Here is a 17875-nt window from a genome sequence, read left to right as displayed (position 1 = left end):
TACAAATTCAGGTTGAATATCATGAACCTGGTGGTCTGGTATGACCACTGACACAGACAGACAGCTTGGAGGGAAGACCAACTCTCACATTAGAGTCTTCAAACATAACTGGGAGGGAGTAGTGAGAGTTAGGGAGACAGACACTTACTTATGTTTACCTTTCCCCTCGGTGGTCCTGGGAGCTGAGCCCAGCGTGCTAGGCAAACACTCTTAGCATCACGTCTTAGCTCTTTCAAAAATGTTCCGTCTATTCTTGTATCTTTGTTTTCCTCCACTGTGGATGTTGTAGCTTTTCACTAAGGTAGTGTTTCAAGAAAACAAACACCTCGACTAGCACATATTCAGTAAGCTGTGGAAGAGGCAAGTACATAAGTCGCTCAGATGCTGAAAGCCTGACCTTTTTCATGTGTATCCTTTTCTTCAGAGGTTCATAAGAGGTGAGGCATGTGCAGGCCTTCCATTACCCTAGAGAAAGCTCTTGTTTTAATATTATGGTCAGCTCATCTTCCTGAAGTGAATCTAACTCCTTTGGCTTTTTTCTTTTTAAATATTTATCTATTGTTATATGTAAGTACACTGTAGCTTGTACTGACACAGCAGGAGATGGTGTCAGGTCTCATTACAGATGGTTGTGAGCTACCATGTGGTTTCTGCGATTTGAACTCAGGACCTTTGGAAGAACAATCAGTGCTCTTAACCTCTGAGCCATCTCTCTAGCCCCTCCCTTGGCCTTTTTTTTTTTTTATAAGAGCAAATCTTTTAGTTTTCTACAAGGTCTTGCTAAATTTTCTGGATTATCCCAAACATGTTTCAGTCTTCCAAGTGTTAGGGTTATAGACCTGCAACCATCATAGCCATTTTTAAAAAAATTACTTTCCTAGAAGTGAAGAGACATGACTTTCAAAAAAAAAAAGATTTTATGTGTATGGCTGTTTTCCCTGTATGTATGTCTGTAAACTACATGTATGTTGTCCCCAGACCTGGGTATTTTTGAAGTTCTCCATGACGTCTAAAGATAATAATATATTTCCTTTAATTCTTTCCCCTTAGGAATTGAAGCCTATCTCCCATGACATTAAACATAAAAGAATGATGACTTAAGTGATACTAAAAAAGTTGGTGAGAAAGGAAAACTTTGACCTGTTTTTCTGTTCCATTTACAACCCCCTGACCCCACCCCATATGCCCAAGCAGACAAAGGCTCTTTGTTTCCTTGAATAGTTTTTCCCTTCCTGGTTAAAAGGGAGGGCAAGAAGAGATGTCAGGGTGGGAAGCTGCAGGACACTGTCCCCACTTGAGGGCAACTTTGTCTTTGCCTTAATCCTCTTTGGTCTCCAGGACACAAAGGGCTCCTCTACAACAGAGTCATGGATATCAAGGTGTGCTGCTCTCTTTAAAGGTGCCAGTCTGACCCACTTTCAAATAATAATAATAATAATAATAATAATAATAATAATAATAATAATAATAATAATAATAATAGTGTGGTGGTTGTGGTGGTTCACAGTGCAATGTGGGCATATCAGAGGTCAACTCTGGGATCCATTCTTTCCTACATGGGATCTGGGGATCAAACATAAATCAGTACAGACAGCTCTCGTTTTTGTTTGTTTTTTAAGTTAGGATTTCTCTGTGTAGGAGTCTGGCTATCCTGGCACTTACTCTGTAGAACAGGCTGGCCTCAAACTCAGAGACTGGCCTTTTACCACCACCACTTGGCTTTTTTGTTTTAATTTTTTGACACAGTTTTGCCATGTAGCCCTAGCTGCCTGCCTTGAAATATGTGTGTGTGTGTGTGTCTGTAAACACACACACACACACATATATATATATACATATGTGTATATATTTTATTTTACATGCACTGGTGTTTTGCCTGTATGTTTGTGTGAGGGTGTCAGATTCCCTGGAAGTGGAGTTGCTGACAGTTTTGAGCTGCATGTGGACGCTGGGAATTGAACTCAGGACCTCTGAAAGAGTAGCCAGTGCTCTTAACTACTGGACCATCTCTCCAGCCTGCCCTGGCCTTGAATTTTTGACAACCCTGCTTCAGGATCCTGAGGGTTGAGATTGTTGTCATGTGACACCATTCTCAATTTAAGGCTGTTCTTGGTTTTTTTTTTGTTTTTTTTGTTTTTTTTAAAAAACAGGGCAAGAATAGAGCTGCCCTCCCCCAGTGTCTTAATGTATTATGTGAAACAAGCTAACCTACCAAGTCATTCATCTAAAAACAATGGACCTTCTCAAAACAAGCTGGCTCTCCCTATGGCTTTCTCTGGAAAGCCTTATTCTGGAAGTGTTTCTACTGAAATAATAGGTGAACAGGGACTGCGTATATTTGGAACCAAAAATTTGAATATGACTTAATAACAGGATATAATACACCCAAACTTCTAAAGGTACTGTCTGTCACCTGAACATTCTGGGACTCTTCTCACCCCTGTGAGGGACAATCATTCCCTTGCCCAACCTTGTCCAGACTCTGGGTCTCTCTGATCGAGTGTGTGCCTGCCTCCCTTCATCTCTGACTCACCTCCGTGCAGGTTCTCATTATCTCTTGCCAGTGCTTGTCTACATGACTCCTCACGGCTCCCTTCCTCTCAGCCCATCCTTTACACTGCCAGGATAGTTAGCTGCTTTAACGCTCGCTGATTACATTCTTTCGATGACTCCAGGGTAAGTCCAGACTTGCACGCTAGCCCTCCTGGAACAGCTTTGTCAGCACCTCTCATTTTGTCTCCATCCTTCCATTTAATGTACTCAATCCTACTTTTTGCCGTGTTTAAGCCAGAAGCTAATGTTAGGTGTCTTCATTTGTTTTGTTTTCTCAAGACAAGGTTTCTCTGTGTATCCCTAGAATTCCCTCTAGACCAGGCTGGCAACTAAGATCTGCTTGCCTCTGCCTCCTGAGTGCTGAGATTAAATACGTGTGCTCTACAAATTGTATTCTTATTATTTATAGCTGTGTACATACCCACTGGGTGGGAATGCACTTATGTGTGCAGGTGTCCTTGGAGGCTAGAGGCTTCAGATCCCCTGGAGCTGGAGTTTCAAGCGTCTGTGAACCACCTGATATGGGTGCTGGGAACTCAACTCAGTTTTTCTGCAGCAGCAATGTATGTTCTTAAACGCTGAACATACCTTTTCAGCCCCCTTACATTTTGCTTTGTTTTAATTTTGAGACAGGGTTTCTATGTACCCTGGCTGTCCTGGAACTAGCTCTGTAGACCAGGCTGGCCTCAAATTCAAGAGCTAGGCCTGCCTGCCTTTGCTTCCCAAGTGCTGGGATCAAAGGCATGCGCCATCACTACCTGGCTTCCATGTTTTCCTTTAGTGCTCCTTTAAAGGTACCCAGTGGTCCTAACAGAAACGATGTTTGCAGTTTCTCATGCCTCCAGGATGCGCTTCACATACCTGTTAGTCCAAGTCCTTACACAGTGCTCCAATCAAGAGCCCCTTTCTTCCTCAGAAAGGTTTTCTCCGTATCTCCTATTAAAACGTAGTTAAACACATGGAACTGGTTTTCAAGTGTGGATTTACCTAACATGCTGCTTCATTTGCAGTGCATCTTCTCCTTATAGCTGTAACTCCAAATATCCTGCATTCACTACTACTTTCCAATAATCATTTCTGCAGCTGAAATCTTCCCTGGTTTTCCAGACACACTCTGAGAACACAGGTTACCACTTACTCGGGTGTTTTAGTTATCACCATGTACGGACGTAGCTTTTTTTTGTTGCTGTGGTGTATATGGTCTTTTCTTTGTCTTGTCACATGACCATAGCACGAGGCAGAGACATTGATGGTGACCTTCATCTTTCTGTCATGGTAATGAATAAAGCAGCACACTGATAGCTAAATCTATGGCGATGTCTCTAAGTCTATGGTAGATCCTGCTGAAGCCTCCCTCTGCACGTGGTCTCAGCTAACGGAGGGGCCTCCAGTGACGCAGCTCTCCCTCGATGTCTCTGGCTTATGAGCCGCCCATTCTCCTGCATGTGCAACCCCAATGAACTCATGGTTTCCTGGGCTGCACCTGGACTGACCCGCTTCTTTGGTCAGTGTAAGCAGGCACTCCTATTCGACTCCCTAGGAAAAGTCACCCAACCACCGCGAGTTCTCCCCTCCTGTTATATCTTACTTTTTGTTATCTCTCAGTTTATCTTTTCAATTTTGAAAAATAAATTATACCAATAAAATGCATATAGGACTTGGTCTTTAACCTAAGAAAACATTATAGAAAAAAGAGCAGATTAATCACTGGGTGAAGATAGCTCTTTGCAGAGAGGAATATAAACTGGGAAGACAGACCAGATAGGAATAAGTAAAAATAATTTAACTTTTGGTAAGTCATTAAAAGGTTCGAAGGGGGAGAGGTTGAGAGAGGGCTCAGCAGTTGTGAGCACTGGGGGCTCTTCCAGAGGACCCAGGTTCAATTCCCAGCACCCATTTAGGAGCTTACAACAGTCTCTAACCCCAGTTCCAGAGGATCTGACACCCTCACACAGATATACATGCAAGCAAAACACCAATGCACATAAAAGTAAGCAAAAAAAAAATTTTAAAAGGTGCAATGGTCATTCTTTTTTTTTTTTTTTTTATTTTCGAGACAGAGTTTCTCTGTGTAGCCCTGGCTGTCCTGGAACTCACTCTGTAGCCCAGGCTGGCCTCGAACTCAGAAATCCACCTGCCTCTGCCTCCCAAGTGCTGGGATTAAAGGCGTGCGCCACCACCGCCCGGCGCAATGGTCATTCTTACATGCTTTTCCCAAGCTAATGCGGTTGTCATCTTACATACTGCACAGAAGGCTCTGCAGAGAACCACAGCAGTGCCCCTGTCAACACGTGTATCAGACTAGAGTCAAAAGGAAGAAAGACACCCTACATCTATGACCCTTTAAAATATTACTTAAGATGACAACAGAGCCTATGGGGGCAGGCTATGTTTGCTTCTTCAGCACCTGTCAGTGGCTGGGTCAAAGCACACCTTGGATATGCTTGCCTTATATACTGATAAAGGGTTCCACTGCAGGACACCTAGCCAACACAGTGAATTCATCTACACAGATGATCCCCAAACACACATTCTATTTTAAGCAAGTGTTCAAGCTGTTATGGTAGTAGAAGCTCGAAGTACCAGAGGCAGAAAGTGGGGCAATGTAGAAAGACACTGTAGGAGGAAGAAGAAACCTCTTAAACCACAAGGATCTAACCAAAAACATTACTCAGCAACGTAGGCACCACATCAGTGTCAGGTGGGCAGGAGGTGAGCCCCAGCGGCTCTGGGTACACTTCAGTCACTTTCATTCGGTCTCGGCCACTGTAACCACTGAGCACATTTTATGAATTTTCCTTGCCACGAGCAAAGCTAAAAGCTGTAGTTCAAAGTGAAGTATAAAATACTTTCATTGCCAGGATCTTATTAATCAGTTACCGGCTCTGTGGCTTGAAGAAAGTATTTAAATTTCCTAACCTTCTGTTTCTTCCCTTATAAAAGACAGAGAACACGTTTGTAAGGCAGTGGTGAAAACTGTCAACTGTGTGTAAAATGTCTTGTAAGTAGCTAGAAAGCAGCAGCTATTATTCTAATCTTCTAATCGCAGGTGACCTTTTTTTTTTTGTATCACACTAAGTTATAAAAGTCATGTTACAGACAGCATGTACTGACTCTATTGCAAAGTCTCTATAATATCGTATTAGCAGTAACAATTTCTGGAGACTTCATAAAATAAGAAATACACTTACTGTTGTCATTAATATGATCTTTAATAAATGGAACAATGTACCATTTTACAGCAAGCCTTTTAAACCTAGAGAACTGCCTGGAAACTCCCTTTGCCAATGCCTCTGTCTCGATACACTCTTTTTATTTAGGTTTATATATATCAAAGCACTTACTTACACTTATTCATAGAAAACTCTTTAGTGGCTTAATGTCAGCGTTCATAGTGGCATCCACAGATAATACAAAAGGAAAGTGATCTGCTTTATTTCATACGCACACTGCTCCGTCACACGACTTATACAGCATAGCAAGGTCTCAGATGGCTCATACAAAAGCAAGATAACTGAAAGTAATTATTCATAAATGCACACACGCTATTCTACCAGTAATGTAAGAGCAAAACACACCAACAAAAGATACCCGTTAACAAGAAAGAGGGCTCTGAGGAAGTGCCAGTGTATGGCAGCCTTTCTTCTCCTAAAGAGCATCCTCAGAAATGAATACTTGGTAGCTTACGTTTCTCCTGTCCACTCAGAAAATGTGTGGCAGCTACACATCTCCATGTTTCAGCTACAACACCTAAGAGTTAGTGTATTTTACAGTTATCCATGTAAATTCATTTGAAAAATTAGCAACAGAAAATTAAGGATGATTCCAGCTTACACAAACACATACAATACAATCTCTATAGAAAAGAAGACAAAGCATACAATGTTGCTTAAATAAATAAATGTTACCAGAAAAAAAAAAAGCCACAGAAGTGAAGCAACTCAATATTAAATTGAAACCTAATTGCTTTGAACTGCATTTTTTAGTCATTAGTTTTCTTACTCTTACACATCTTTACAAAAGTTTCTTTTATATGCTTAAGACTGATAACAAGGCAGGAAGCCTGAGACAAGAGACTGGTTACAAAAACCTCACCACTAAGATTTAAAGATACAGCAGACCAATTAGAACTTGAGTTTGTTGACTTGAAGAACAACTGTTTGGCTCTGACAATGTGAGAGAGAAGCTGGTCACCATAGATCACTTTCTCAAAGCCATCAAGCTGTCACCAAAGCTAGAGCCATCAGCTCACTTTCAGAAAGTCTTATAATGCTCATTATCCCACAAGAAAATTCTATCTCAGAATTACCTTTCCTAATCTTGTTATTAAAAACCAAACAGAATGAAATATTTGCCCCATCATGTATATCCACAGAACCAAGAACGGAAAGTGTTTAAGCCAGTGCTTCGACTCCAAGGCTTAAATCTGCTATAATAAGTGGCCAATTAGTTGACTCATTCTTTCTATTCAGTAATTACAGAACTGGGCAAGTTTAATGAAACTAAACATCACATTGATGTGAATTAAGTCAAATAATATGATGAGACATTACTATGCAACAAACACTTTTAAATATTCAACTGGATCTAATTGCTTGTTTGTTAGCAACTGAACTCTTTCAGTGCACAAACAGATGAAAGGGACCCTGAGCTTTTAAGTGATACTATGTCTAAAAATGATTCCAAATCACGAAGATGTTTCTGGAATTTAAAATTCAAATTAAATGGGGGAAAAGCATTTTAAAAAGAAAGAACAGTCAAGTTGTAAATTCAAGTACAGTTTTCTTCTTAAATTCCGTTAGAAACTAGACATCCTAATGAAGCAATATAGTTCTAAAGAGTCTGCTCCAGATTTTAATGTGAGCTGCAAACTACACTTTACAAGTGAGTGTGTATGTTTACAATGCTCATTAGAAACACCACAAACATCAGTAAGAACAAAACTGAAAATTTTAAAAAGACTCAATAGATTTATTTGGGGCATAATCTTAACATAAAGTATAGCTTCTCAAAATTCATATGCCATGGGATAAAATTTTAAGGATTTCCTTTCTATGCAAACACCTAGCTTTAATCACTTAAAAAGTTAAAATGAAAATTGTTTTAGTCCAGTCTATTCTGCAAAAACAATGATAAGCATTTCAAAAGTGGTCTACAAAAATAAAAAAACATCCATGAACACCTGATTTTTATAGGGTCTGCTTTTGAAAATTAGTTTTGCATTTAGTGTTTAATACAGTATTTGATATAGAAAAATGTATATTTGTTGTGGCTCAATCATAATACCCAAACATATAATACTAATATTATACTGTAACATAGGTTAGAGTTTAATGGAAAAAAAGATACACAATTATGTATGCATGGCTTTTTAGTTATATCTGTACAGATAAAAAAAATCATAAAACATACTTTAATAGAAAAATGTTAGATAATACAAAAATTAGGTGCTGATTTTCAGGTGGTCTGATGATTAAATCCAATGGTAACATTTTTATCCTCAACTCTATCAAACTACTATGCTATAAATTAACTGGAGTAATTAATTTGAATATAACATAGAATTTTAGTGTTTTAAATATAAATAAAGTAATTAAAATATATTTGAGAAGAAAAAAACCCTGAAGGAAGAAGTGGAACAGTTTGATCTGATGAACTGATGTTGAGAAGCCTGACACTGACTGAAGAGTGTTAGGACGGACCTGACACTGACTGAAGCGTGTTAGAGAGGATGACCATCTCTTTTCCCTACTACGTATGAGAAACAGACCTTAAATCAAACAAGAGAGAGAACAGATATGAAGAAAACTTTCCTGATCTATGACTGCAGGTCAGATAGTGGAGGGACAGGCTCTATAAACCATGAGGGACTTAAAGAGAGGAACAGGTGGGTGCTACCACCTCTTTGGGCACATGGAGATTTCCTGTGTTAATGTGGACACTTATAAAAAAGCCTTTTTCGATAATAACCTTTGTTCAGTAGCTCAGAAAGTAACTGACTAGACTGATATGGATGAAGTTTGCATAGTTCATAATCTAAAAAAAAAAAGTTAAAAGAAATACACCACAACCCACTGCTAGTCAAGGGTGTGAATATTTAAAATTATCATAGCCTAAAAGAGACTCCTAGGGCCTATGAGGGGCATTACATACTTCCTAGAATGACTAACTGGTCTAGAACAGTAGAATTAGAATGTGTGCAGAATCTTTTAAGGAGTTAAGAATATAAGGTAAATATATATCTTCAAAAATCTATGGATAGTCATGTAATAACATATATGTAAGCTCAACATAGGTTTATAAAATGTGATATGACATAATATCAAATTCTAGAAGTGAGAATGAAATATTTAAGTCCATAAAAATGATAAGAGGAAACCAATGTTTATTGTTTTTTTTTTTTCTGTTTAAAATGACTAATTAACAGAGAGTAAAAGTACAGTGTGATAGCTGTACTATATCAGGTGTTCCTTTGGGAATCAGAAGTCAAACTTGGAAATATTTTAAATAAAATTTGTAATTCCCACTGATATGAGTGCTCCTTATATACTCATTCAGAACCAACATACAGGTTCTGGAACAAGCATACACACGTACGGAAGCAACACTAGCCTGCTTTAAAAAAAGAGGATTAACCTTGTATTCTTTCTACAGATCATTTAGCTCTCTGGATTAACAATTTTTCTGACATTGGTAAAGCTAGAGTCAAAGGCTTAAGAAGACTGCAAATTTGCATGCAACTCTTTTTCCCAAGTGAGGTATGGGATCACATTAGGGAGCCCCTGCTCCGTCAGCTTCCTTCACGTGTCTCTTAACATTTACTCTGCCTTTCGCTATGCAATGTAAACATAGTAGGAGATAGGTCAAACAACTGTTAGGATGTAGGCTGAATTTTGTACTGAATTAGGAACTGTTTTCAAGCAGTAGTGATTACGGACTTTATTTACCTAACAAGATCATTAGGTACATGGTTTGGCTTACACATAAACCACACATCTGCTGGAGTACACGTCAGTACACTGCACACCAGTTCATAAAGACTGTAGACTATGTGTTGTGCATAAAAGACACATGGAGAGAGACCCAGAGTGAAATCCCAGGTGTGTCTGGGCATGAAACTTAGACAAATTTCCTAATTTTTATTTCCTCATTTGTAAAATATGAATATTATAATATGGTTGCTCTGAGGATGAAAAAAATAAGTGTATGTAATGCCAGTTTTCATTTTATTCTATATATAATTCAAACCAAGTTCTTCCCATTACTTAGCTCTGGTATATAACTAGTATTTTAAGATTTACTTTTGTCATTTATAATTATGTGTATGTGTGTGGGATGGGATGTTACATGCATGTCACTGGAGGCCAAAAAAGGGAACTGGATTCTGTGGAACTTGTGAGTGACCATGTAGCTGCTGGGAACTGAACTTGGGTCCTCTGTATGCACAGGAAGCACTGTTATTGTTACGTCATCTCTCCAGCCCCACAACTAGTATTTTCTTAAGGGAACTAACATCATACTCTGATGTCCTATTATGATGTTTTAAAGATTATATTATTGTCCAGAGAAATCTTTTTAAATTGAATGACTTTTATTCAAAAGGCCTAAAATTAATTTGTGTGTATGAAATTTTGTGGTAAATTCCATTTCAGCTTCAAGAATCAGATTAAATAAATCTAACTAGTAATTTAAAGTATTAAGGGATTTCTGCATGCTGTGTATTATAGATTTGAAAATTTATTAAAGTGACCTATACTTACTACCTTTCCTATTCTTCAAGCAGTTCAAGGAATTAATTGTTTTAAGTATATTTGCATGAAATGGGAAACTATAGAGATTTCTTTTTTCTGGCATATTAATTTTTAAAGCATTCTATTATTAAACAGTAAAGACTTGGAAAATTCACAATTGACTGGGCCTAATACAACTGTATCAGAATTAAGACAATTTTTATGACAGGAAAAGATCAGTTGGACCTCAAAGGGTCATTTATTCTTAATGTTTCAAATTGGATATGGGAAGAATATAATTTATTTTGATTTAAAGTTGTTCTACAACTGAAAATTAAAATTCTGAAATGCATTTGAAATCCATTTGGAGAAAAGAAATAAGTGAAAGATACAAATTATTTGTTAAATAGACAAAGGACAGTAACTAATTAGAAAGAAAACAAAAAACAGCTGTATGCCAGAAGACAAAAATATATATATAAAGACTCTGAACCAAAAGAGGGGCCAATGAAACACAAAGGTGAGAAAGGAATCCTGGGCACAAGTGAGATAATCTTAATTCTAAGAACTGAGAGCTCCAGTCAGCGTCCCAGCTGACCAAATGGTAAATGCTGTGATATCAGAGCACAGCGACGGCAAGTGAAGGAAGCTCGTGTATGAGTAAATGGAAGGAAAGAAGATTACAGATGAGAAAACAGTGTTCAGGACAGAAGAACCAAAAGCAGGAATTTGGAAATTTGCACTTAACTTTTTATCTCCCTGCTAAAGTTGAAAACGAAATCAGATAATGGATATTAAGGATTCTGAGAATCTGAAAAAACATGGGGACAATTTGTCTGCAAACTGACAGGAAGCAATGTTTATGGAAAATTCCTAAATTTTTGACAGAAAGTCTTTATTAAAAGACACAGACACTGTTGTTTCAGAGATCGTTAGTGACAAAAGAAGCGTGTGACAGCAACATCAAGGTACATCATCACCAGCCGCCGCGTGACAGCGATGTCACAGCACATCATTATCAGAAGCATGCTCTACTACATACAACACACACAGTGAATGCTGCTCACAGTCAAAGAACACATGAAACTGGCAGAAGGAGAAACTACAAAACCAGGATTAATGAAGAAAATAAACATAGGAGCAACAGACTGCTCAATGGTTGTAAGTTTGGCAGGAAGCCTTTCTTCCATAGGGACCTGATGTGCTGGTTGGATGAGCTCTCCACAGTGTTTTAGGTCATGGGAGGAGGGGTTGTTTCTCACACAGAACTGTCAGGCTGTGCTGGGGAACAATGAACCGTACTATTGATTCAAATCAACTATCGCTTATTTCTGAAGTTAATATAAATAGGAAATGTAATTTAATTTGTGATGGTCAGAAAATGAAAGCTACTAAACTAATCACCTTGCCCAGCTACTTACTTAAAAATCCCATGTAGGTTTAGCTCTATACATTTTCTGATAAAAAATATTTCTTAAATAATGAATACAGACATGAACATATACATAGAAAAATAAAATGGAAAAGGCTAATATTTGCTTTCTTCTGTTTTGTTCTATGCTCTCTTATGAACTTCCAAAATCAGAACCAGATATGCTTATTAAAATGCCTGGAAGGGAACACTTGGCATTTGGAAGGTTAGAAGACAATGGCATTTCAAAAAAGGTTTTGCTAAGTCCTTTGTGGAGCCCTTTGGACAGCGTCTATGTATCTCCATAAGGAGAAAGCTAGACAATGTTCATATTGTCGAAAACAGGGGAAAATGTTTCAACAACGGAAGAATGAGTGCCCTGCTTGGAAGAGAGCAGTAAGAAAGCTTCTTTGTGGTCTATAGACTATTGCACATTCAAATAAAGTACAAGAAAAAGAATGTCCAACAGATTATGGTCAAAAACATGTGAACATATATACTAGCTTGTGCCCAGAAATAAAACATGGATACCAGACACCATTGCATCAAACCTGTCTTAATTTGCTTCTGTTTTAATGACCTTTAGAAAATGGTCCAAACTGATTATCAGCAATACACTGTTTTTGCTTTTTTCTTAAAAAAATATTTTGAGACCACTTTTGATAAGCACACATATAATGTGGTCATAACAGACAAATATAACTTTAGCAAGACTAAACAAAAGTGCAAAACTTAAAAAACAAAATTAAAAAATATGGAAGCATAAGCTAAAATTTTCTGCATAGCTGAAATCTATTTAAAGCAAGTCCTTGCTGCAGGGGTGGGGAGGGGTGCTGACAGGAGGTTAAAGCAGTTTTGTTTTGTTTTTTTAAATGTCTTCTGCATGTTTAAATGATGCAAAAAAATAATTTCACTCCATAAGCTTGAAAACATCTCACAGACAATTCATTCCTATATCTTTAGACACCATGGTTGTGGCAGTGCCTCCCTCTGCGAGGTACACAGCAGTGCTAGATTTAGAATGGACTGCCCTGTCACTGCTGTTGTTGGTGACCTCACAGTCCAGCGGCTCAGTGGAGATGACCCAGGTGGATGGGCGCCACCGCTTAAGAGAGTATGGAGTTTTCACACGTCTCTTGATCTTTTCGCCTGATCCTGATTTGCCATCTTGTGTTGACTCACCTACTGGAAACAAAAATATAGGAAATGAGCTTTGTAAAAGGAAAATATTTAGAAGTAAAGGAATTTGTTGGGTATATAATGCAGTTGATAGAGTGCTTGCCTAGAATGCAAAGGATCCTGAGCTCCAGCCCAATATCACAAGAGTCTGGGTCCTGGAGCCTATGGTAATCCCAGCACTTTCAGAGTAGGAGCAGCAGGGTCAGGGATTCACAATCCTACCCCAGCACACAGCTACTACACTGGTCTGCCTAAGCTATCTATGTAAGACTCTATCACCAAAACCACGCAAAACTAAGTGGGTGGGAAGATAAAGGGACTGAACTTCACAAACAGGTCAAACCTGCACAGAACCCAATGAAGAACTTTTCTTGAAATATGTGATCATGCTAGGCGATGTTTTTCTAAGCAAAATTCAACCAACTCAGTTTTGAGTCTTATCTAAAAAATAATTAAAACTCACAACGACTAAGAAAATTCAAAATTCTTAATTGTATTCTCAAATTCTTTTGCTCTGGTGTCGACTCCAACTTGCTAAAAACACATATCATTTGACTTAATGCTGACAGCTGGGCTAGCTGTGGGTGGGTGATATACTCCTATAATCCAAGTTCCTAGGAATCTGAGGCAGAAGGGTATTAAATTCAAGTCTGGCCTTTGGCCACAATGAGTTACAGAATGAGGCCTTGTCTCAAAAAGACAAAGTAAAACAAAAAATGTCCAAAGTGGACCAAATCAAAAGGCCTCTAACATGTAATATTTTTGGAGGGATGACCATTTTTCCATTACTTCTCTGTTTTCATACTTGACAAGATGCTTTATGGATACAAAAGCATGAAGGTGTGTCAAATGGCTTGTAATATAAACCACTTAAGCAAAGGGTCAGGTTTTCTTTGTGGTTCTGGAGACCAAAACCTGGGCTTTGTGTGTTATGGACAGGTGTTCTACCTCTGAGCTACACCTCCAAGTAAGGGGTAGATATTTGGTATTCTGAGACCTTTTTTCAGCCCATTCTTTAGTTTAAGAAAGCATAAAACACATAAAAGAAGTCCCTTGATTTCTATAATTTACTAAGATCTGGGTGTGTTGGCACACTCCTAATCTCAACACTTTGTGAGTTTAAGACCAGCCTGGTCTACATAGCAAGTTCCAGGCCAGCCACGGTTTACATAGAAACCCCTCATCTGAAACACACACACACACACACACACACACACACCAAACAAAGACTTACCAAGGTTAAAAAGTAAATATAGATTTAACATAATAACATGTATAGCAAACATTTCAGAAGTAAACATGGTGTAATGTCACTATTTGTGCCCTGACGCTACTGAATACTGATTTAATTTCATCTGTCACAGCAAATATGTGAACCACACACAGAGAAGCCATCAAGCAAAACACGGATTACATTGGCAATTCTTCTACCTGTAATACTAGCTTTTTAAATTGTCATTGACCAGAAAGAAAACGGGAGTGGGAGGGAGAAAGAAAACAACAATAACCTAGTTATTTCCAAGGCCCAGTCACTGGAAGTAATAAAGGTAAATGCAACATGATTCTATCTTATTTAACTGTCCCAAAAGATAGTGTACAACCCCTCCACTTACTCTGTATACTGCTGCCATCCAGGATATTTGTGGCTGAAAGATCCAGAGAATTGGGCCTCTGTGCTCTTCTGGGCTTTGATGGCCCAGGATCTGCAGCTGTGCTTGGAACACCTTGTGTAAGGACATCTTGTTCTGAACATGGATTGCTGTTGTTGTTATTGGAATTAGTTCGGCCACCTTCTAATGGTCGTTCCCTCCTGTCTACCAAACGATCCAGAACCCCCTCATCATGGCCAGCCTGTTGCTCTCGTCTCAGTAAAGGTTCATGCTCATCAGGACTGGAATTGATATTCAGCCTGGTATCCTCACCAGTAAATTGATTCTGCAGCATTTCTTGGGCCCTATGTGCCACTATGTTGGCTGCCTGACCAGATGGCACTGCCCCATTGGCATATTGGGTTGTGGCAGCGTGGGAATTAACATTGTGGCTTCTACCTGCCACACCATTCATAGTTACTGTCACCACATGAGGCTCTGCTGCATTGATTGTATTCATCTTGGCAACTCCAGTTTCTACTTGTTTCAAGTTTGATTTGTGCTTGTTGCCAAATTTTAGCCGGGGTTCTTTTGTTGAATTTTTGGTGTTCAAAGGCAAACTAGTAGGTCTTTTAGGAAGGTTCTGCTGCTTAGGGAGAGGATATATCTGCGCAGCTGGAACATCAGGAATTAAACATGCTTGCCCATTTGCAGCCTGTGTGAAGTCCTGTTGTCCTGTCACTTCCACTGCAAGCTTTATGAGCGGATAAAGCAAGCTAGAACTGGTACTGCTCAATGGGTCTGGCCCACTGAACTGCTTCAGAGAATGCTCCATGAGATTCTCATCAGAGCTTTCCTTGAGGTTCTTATCAACTTCTTTTGGGTCTAGCTTATTAGTCTCCAAGTCTTCTTCTGTCAGCTGTAAGCAGACAGGGGTTGGCCCGATTGACTGTGCAACATTTGTGGCATGCAAATGTGTCTCTTCTGGGTATGGCATCTCAGATATAGTGGTCATGCCAGTACTTGGAGTGAGGCCAGTGGTGTTTGTGGTGGTTGTGTTTGTGGACAGGCTTGTGACGCTTGTTTCTGGGCTAGGGATTCGAGCTTGTGCTTGCTGTCGTTCATAATTAATTGAGTTTCGGTTCTTTTCTCCTATTGTCAATGGTGTGCTGGACATAGAATGCTCAGAGGAAATATTCTTCACAATGCTGTCAGTGTGATGGATAGAGTCTTCAATGTATGAGGAAGAGGAATAATCTGGGTAAGGCCCGATTTTTGGCACACGCCTATTATGTGACAGGTTGCTTGAAGAGAGAAAAATATATGATATTGATAATGCAAACTTACAACAAACTGCCTATTCCAAACAAACACCATTGATTCCAAAGTCCCACTGCTTTTATTTTATGTTTTACATTCTTTTAATTGTACTCATTTAATATATATGGGGCATGCGTAGAAATCGGAGAACTACTTGTGGGAGTTGGTTCTTTTACAACATGTGGGTCTCAGGAATCAAATTCAGATTGCCAGTCAGGCTTGCTGCAAGCACTTCACCCACCAAACCACCTCACTAGTTCTATTTTACTCTGAACTCATATTTAAGAGATTACTTCAAAATCCTAGTAATTGTTAACAGCTTGGTAAATACAAACTTTATGAGGATTTTTTTTCATACAGTCTATAAGATTATGTGAAACTCTATATGGCTCCAGAATAGAACTGTTATAGGTGCTCATTATTTTTGGTTTACAAGAGTTAACTTTGGGGCTGGAAGAATGACTCAGTGGTTAAGTGGCTCAACTACTCTTTGATTTCCAGCACCCGCATGACAGCTCACAATTGCCTGTAATTCCAGTCCCTGGAGATCCAATGCCATCTTCTGGCCTTGGCAGAACAAAAACAAAATGTAAGAAAAAATATATAAAAGAGTTAATTCAAAAAAAAAAATCACACCTATAATTTTATAACATCAACAAAGAACAATACACTTTTAATGAACTGTACATGTGTACAAGTAGATAGTTTTGTAACTATAGGAACCACAGGATGTATTTATTTCGTATTTCTGTAATCCTAGATCAAATAGTATATGCTCAATGAATATGTTATGGATTAGGTTCAAATGGCCACATAATAAAAAGAACATAGAATTTGTTCATTTTCATTTAGGAGCACAGACTAACAATGCAGCATGTCCATGGGAAGCCACTATCAGTGTAAGCTGTAGAGCAAGGACATGAGGTGGAGCACACGACACTCAGAGAGAGGAACCAAAGTTCAGGATGGTTCTCTAGCCACTGAGATACTGCCAGAATCAGCACTCCTGGGTATAACAGCTCTGGACTGCCTATAATTATTCTTTCATTTATTAACTACTCTATAATTATTTAAAATCTCATTACAGAATACATTAGGGATAGCCTTCACTGAGGTGACCAAGGTACTGAGACATTAATAGATAAAAGTATTAGAGATGATTATCAGCAGCTGTAGGAAAATAGGTTCTACAAAAGAAGATTGATGTTTTACAGGGAATGGCAATTTATACCATCAATAAATAAAAAAATATACTTAAAGACGGTGTTGTTGTTGGAGATATGGAGAGGTTAAGGCTCAATAAAATAAAGCCAATGGTGCAAATACCTACTGAATGAACTATCATTTAAGGAAACGCAGGAGAGACTAGAGGTGAGAGGACCCATTCCATGTAGAGGATAGTACACGAGGGAGGGGGAAAGTCAAAGGAAAGGGGAGACATAGGTTTAATTTCTTATCATTCCAGAAAAATAACAAGTATTTAAAGTAGGAGCTTCCGCTCACCCTTCAGACTTTATTTTATGTATATAGATATTCGCCTGCAGAGACAGCGTACGCTTCATGCCTGTGTGATACCTGTAGAGGCTACAATAGGGGGTTGGTCTCTTGGAGTTTGGAGTTACACATGGTTAGGAGCCACCATCTGGGTGGGTGCTGGGAACTGGACCAGGGTTCTTAACCACTGGAACTGGACCAGGGTTTCTCTTAACCACTGAGCCATCTCTCCAGTCCCGTTAGCTGAATCTTGGCAGATGAACAGATGCATCGTTTACAGACTACAGGGCAGTAGAAATACAGAATGAAGATGGAAGCAGAAGACTTTTCTAACACTTGTAGACAGAGTGAGAACACTTCTATTTAGAACAGTTGGTCTCTACTCTCCTTGATTTTTGATATGCAAGGTATATAGCTGAAGCCCATTTTATCTATTTATTAGAAGTGTAAACCTCACATAAAACAAATTGTTCTGCTGGGCGGTGGTGGCGCAAGCCTTTAATCCCAGCACTTGGGAGGCAGAGAGGCAGGCGGATTTGTGAGTTCAAGGCCAGCCTGGTCTACAGAGTGAGTTCCAGGACAGCCAGGGCTACACAGAG

General features: G+C 38.9%; 1 protein-coding gene across 2 annotated transcripts in view; it reads right to left on the bottom strand.

Moving 5' to 3' along the window:
- Positions 1-5746: 5746 nt before the first annotated feature.
- Bmpr2 (bone morphogenetic protein receptor type 2) overlaps positions 5747-17875 on the bottom strand; it is a 106655-nt gene continuing 94526 nt past the window's right edge. The window contains exons 12-13 of one of the 2 annotated variants that reach the window (XM_031367634.1): positions 14487-15766; positions 5747-12879 (exon numbers count right to left, since the gene is read on the bottom strand). In XM_031367634.1, coding sequence (XP_031223494.1) covers positions 12629-12879; positions 14487-15766 — 1531 coding nt within the window. In that variant the 3' untranslated portion in view covers positions 5747-12628. The remainder of the gene's footprint in view (positions 12880-14486; positions 15767-17875) is intronic. The other variant, XM_031367635.1, reaches the window with a different exon arrangement.

The sequence above is a fragment of the Mastomys coucha genome, unplaced genomic scaffold, assembly GCF_008632895.1.
Source record: "Mastomys coucha isolate ucsf_1 unplaced genomic scaffold, UCSF_Mcou_1 pScaffold14, whole genome shotgun sequence".
Lineage (NCBI taxonomy): Eukaryota > Metazoa > Chordata > Mammalia > Rodentia > Muridae > Mastomys > Mastomys coucha.
This window is presented reverse-complemented; position numbering and strand designations above follow the sequence as displayed.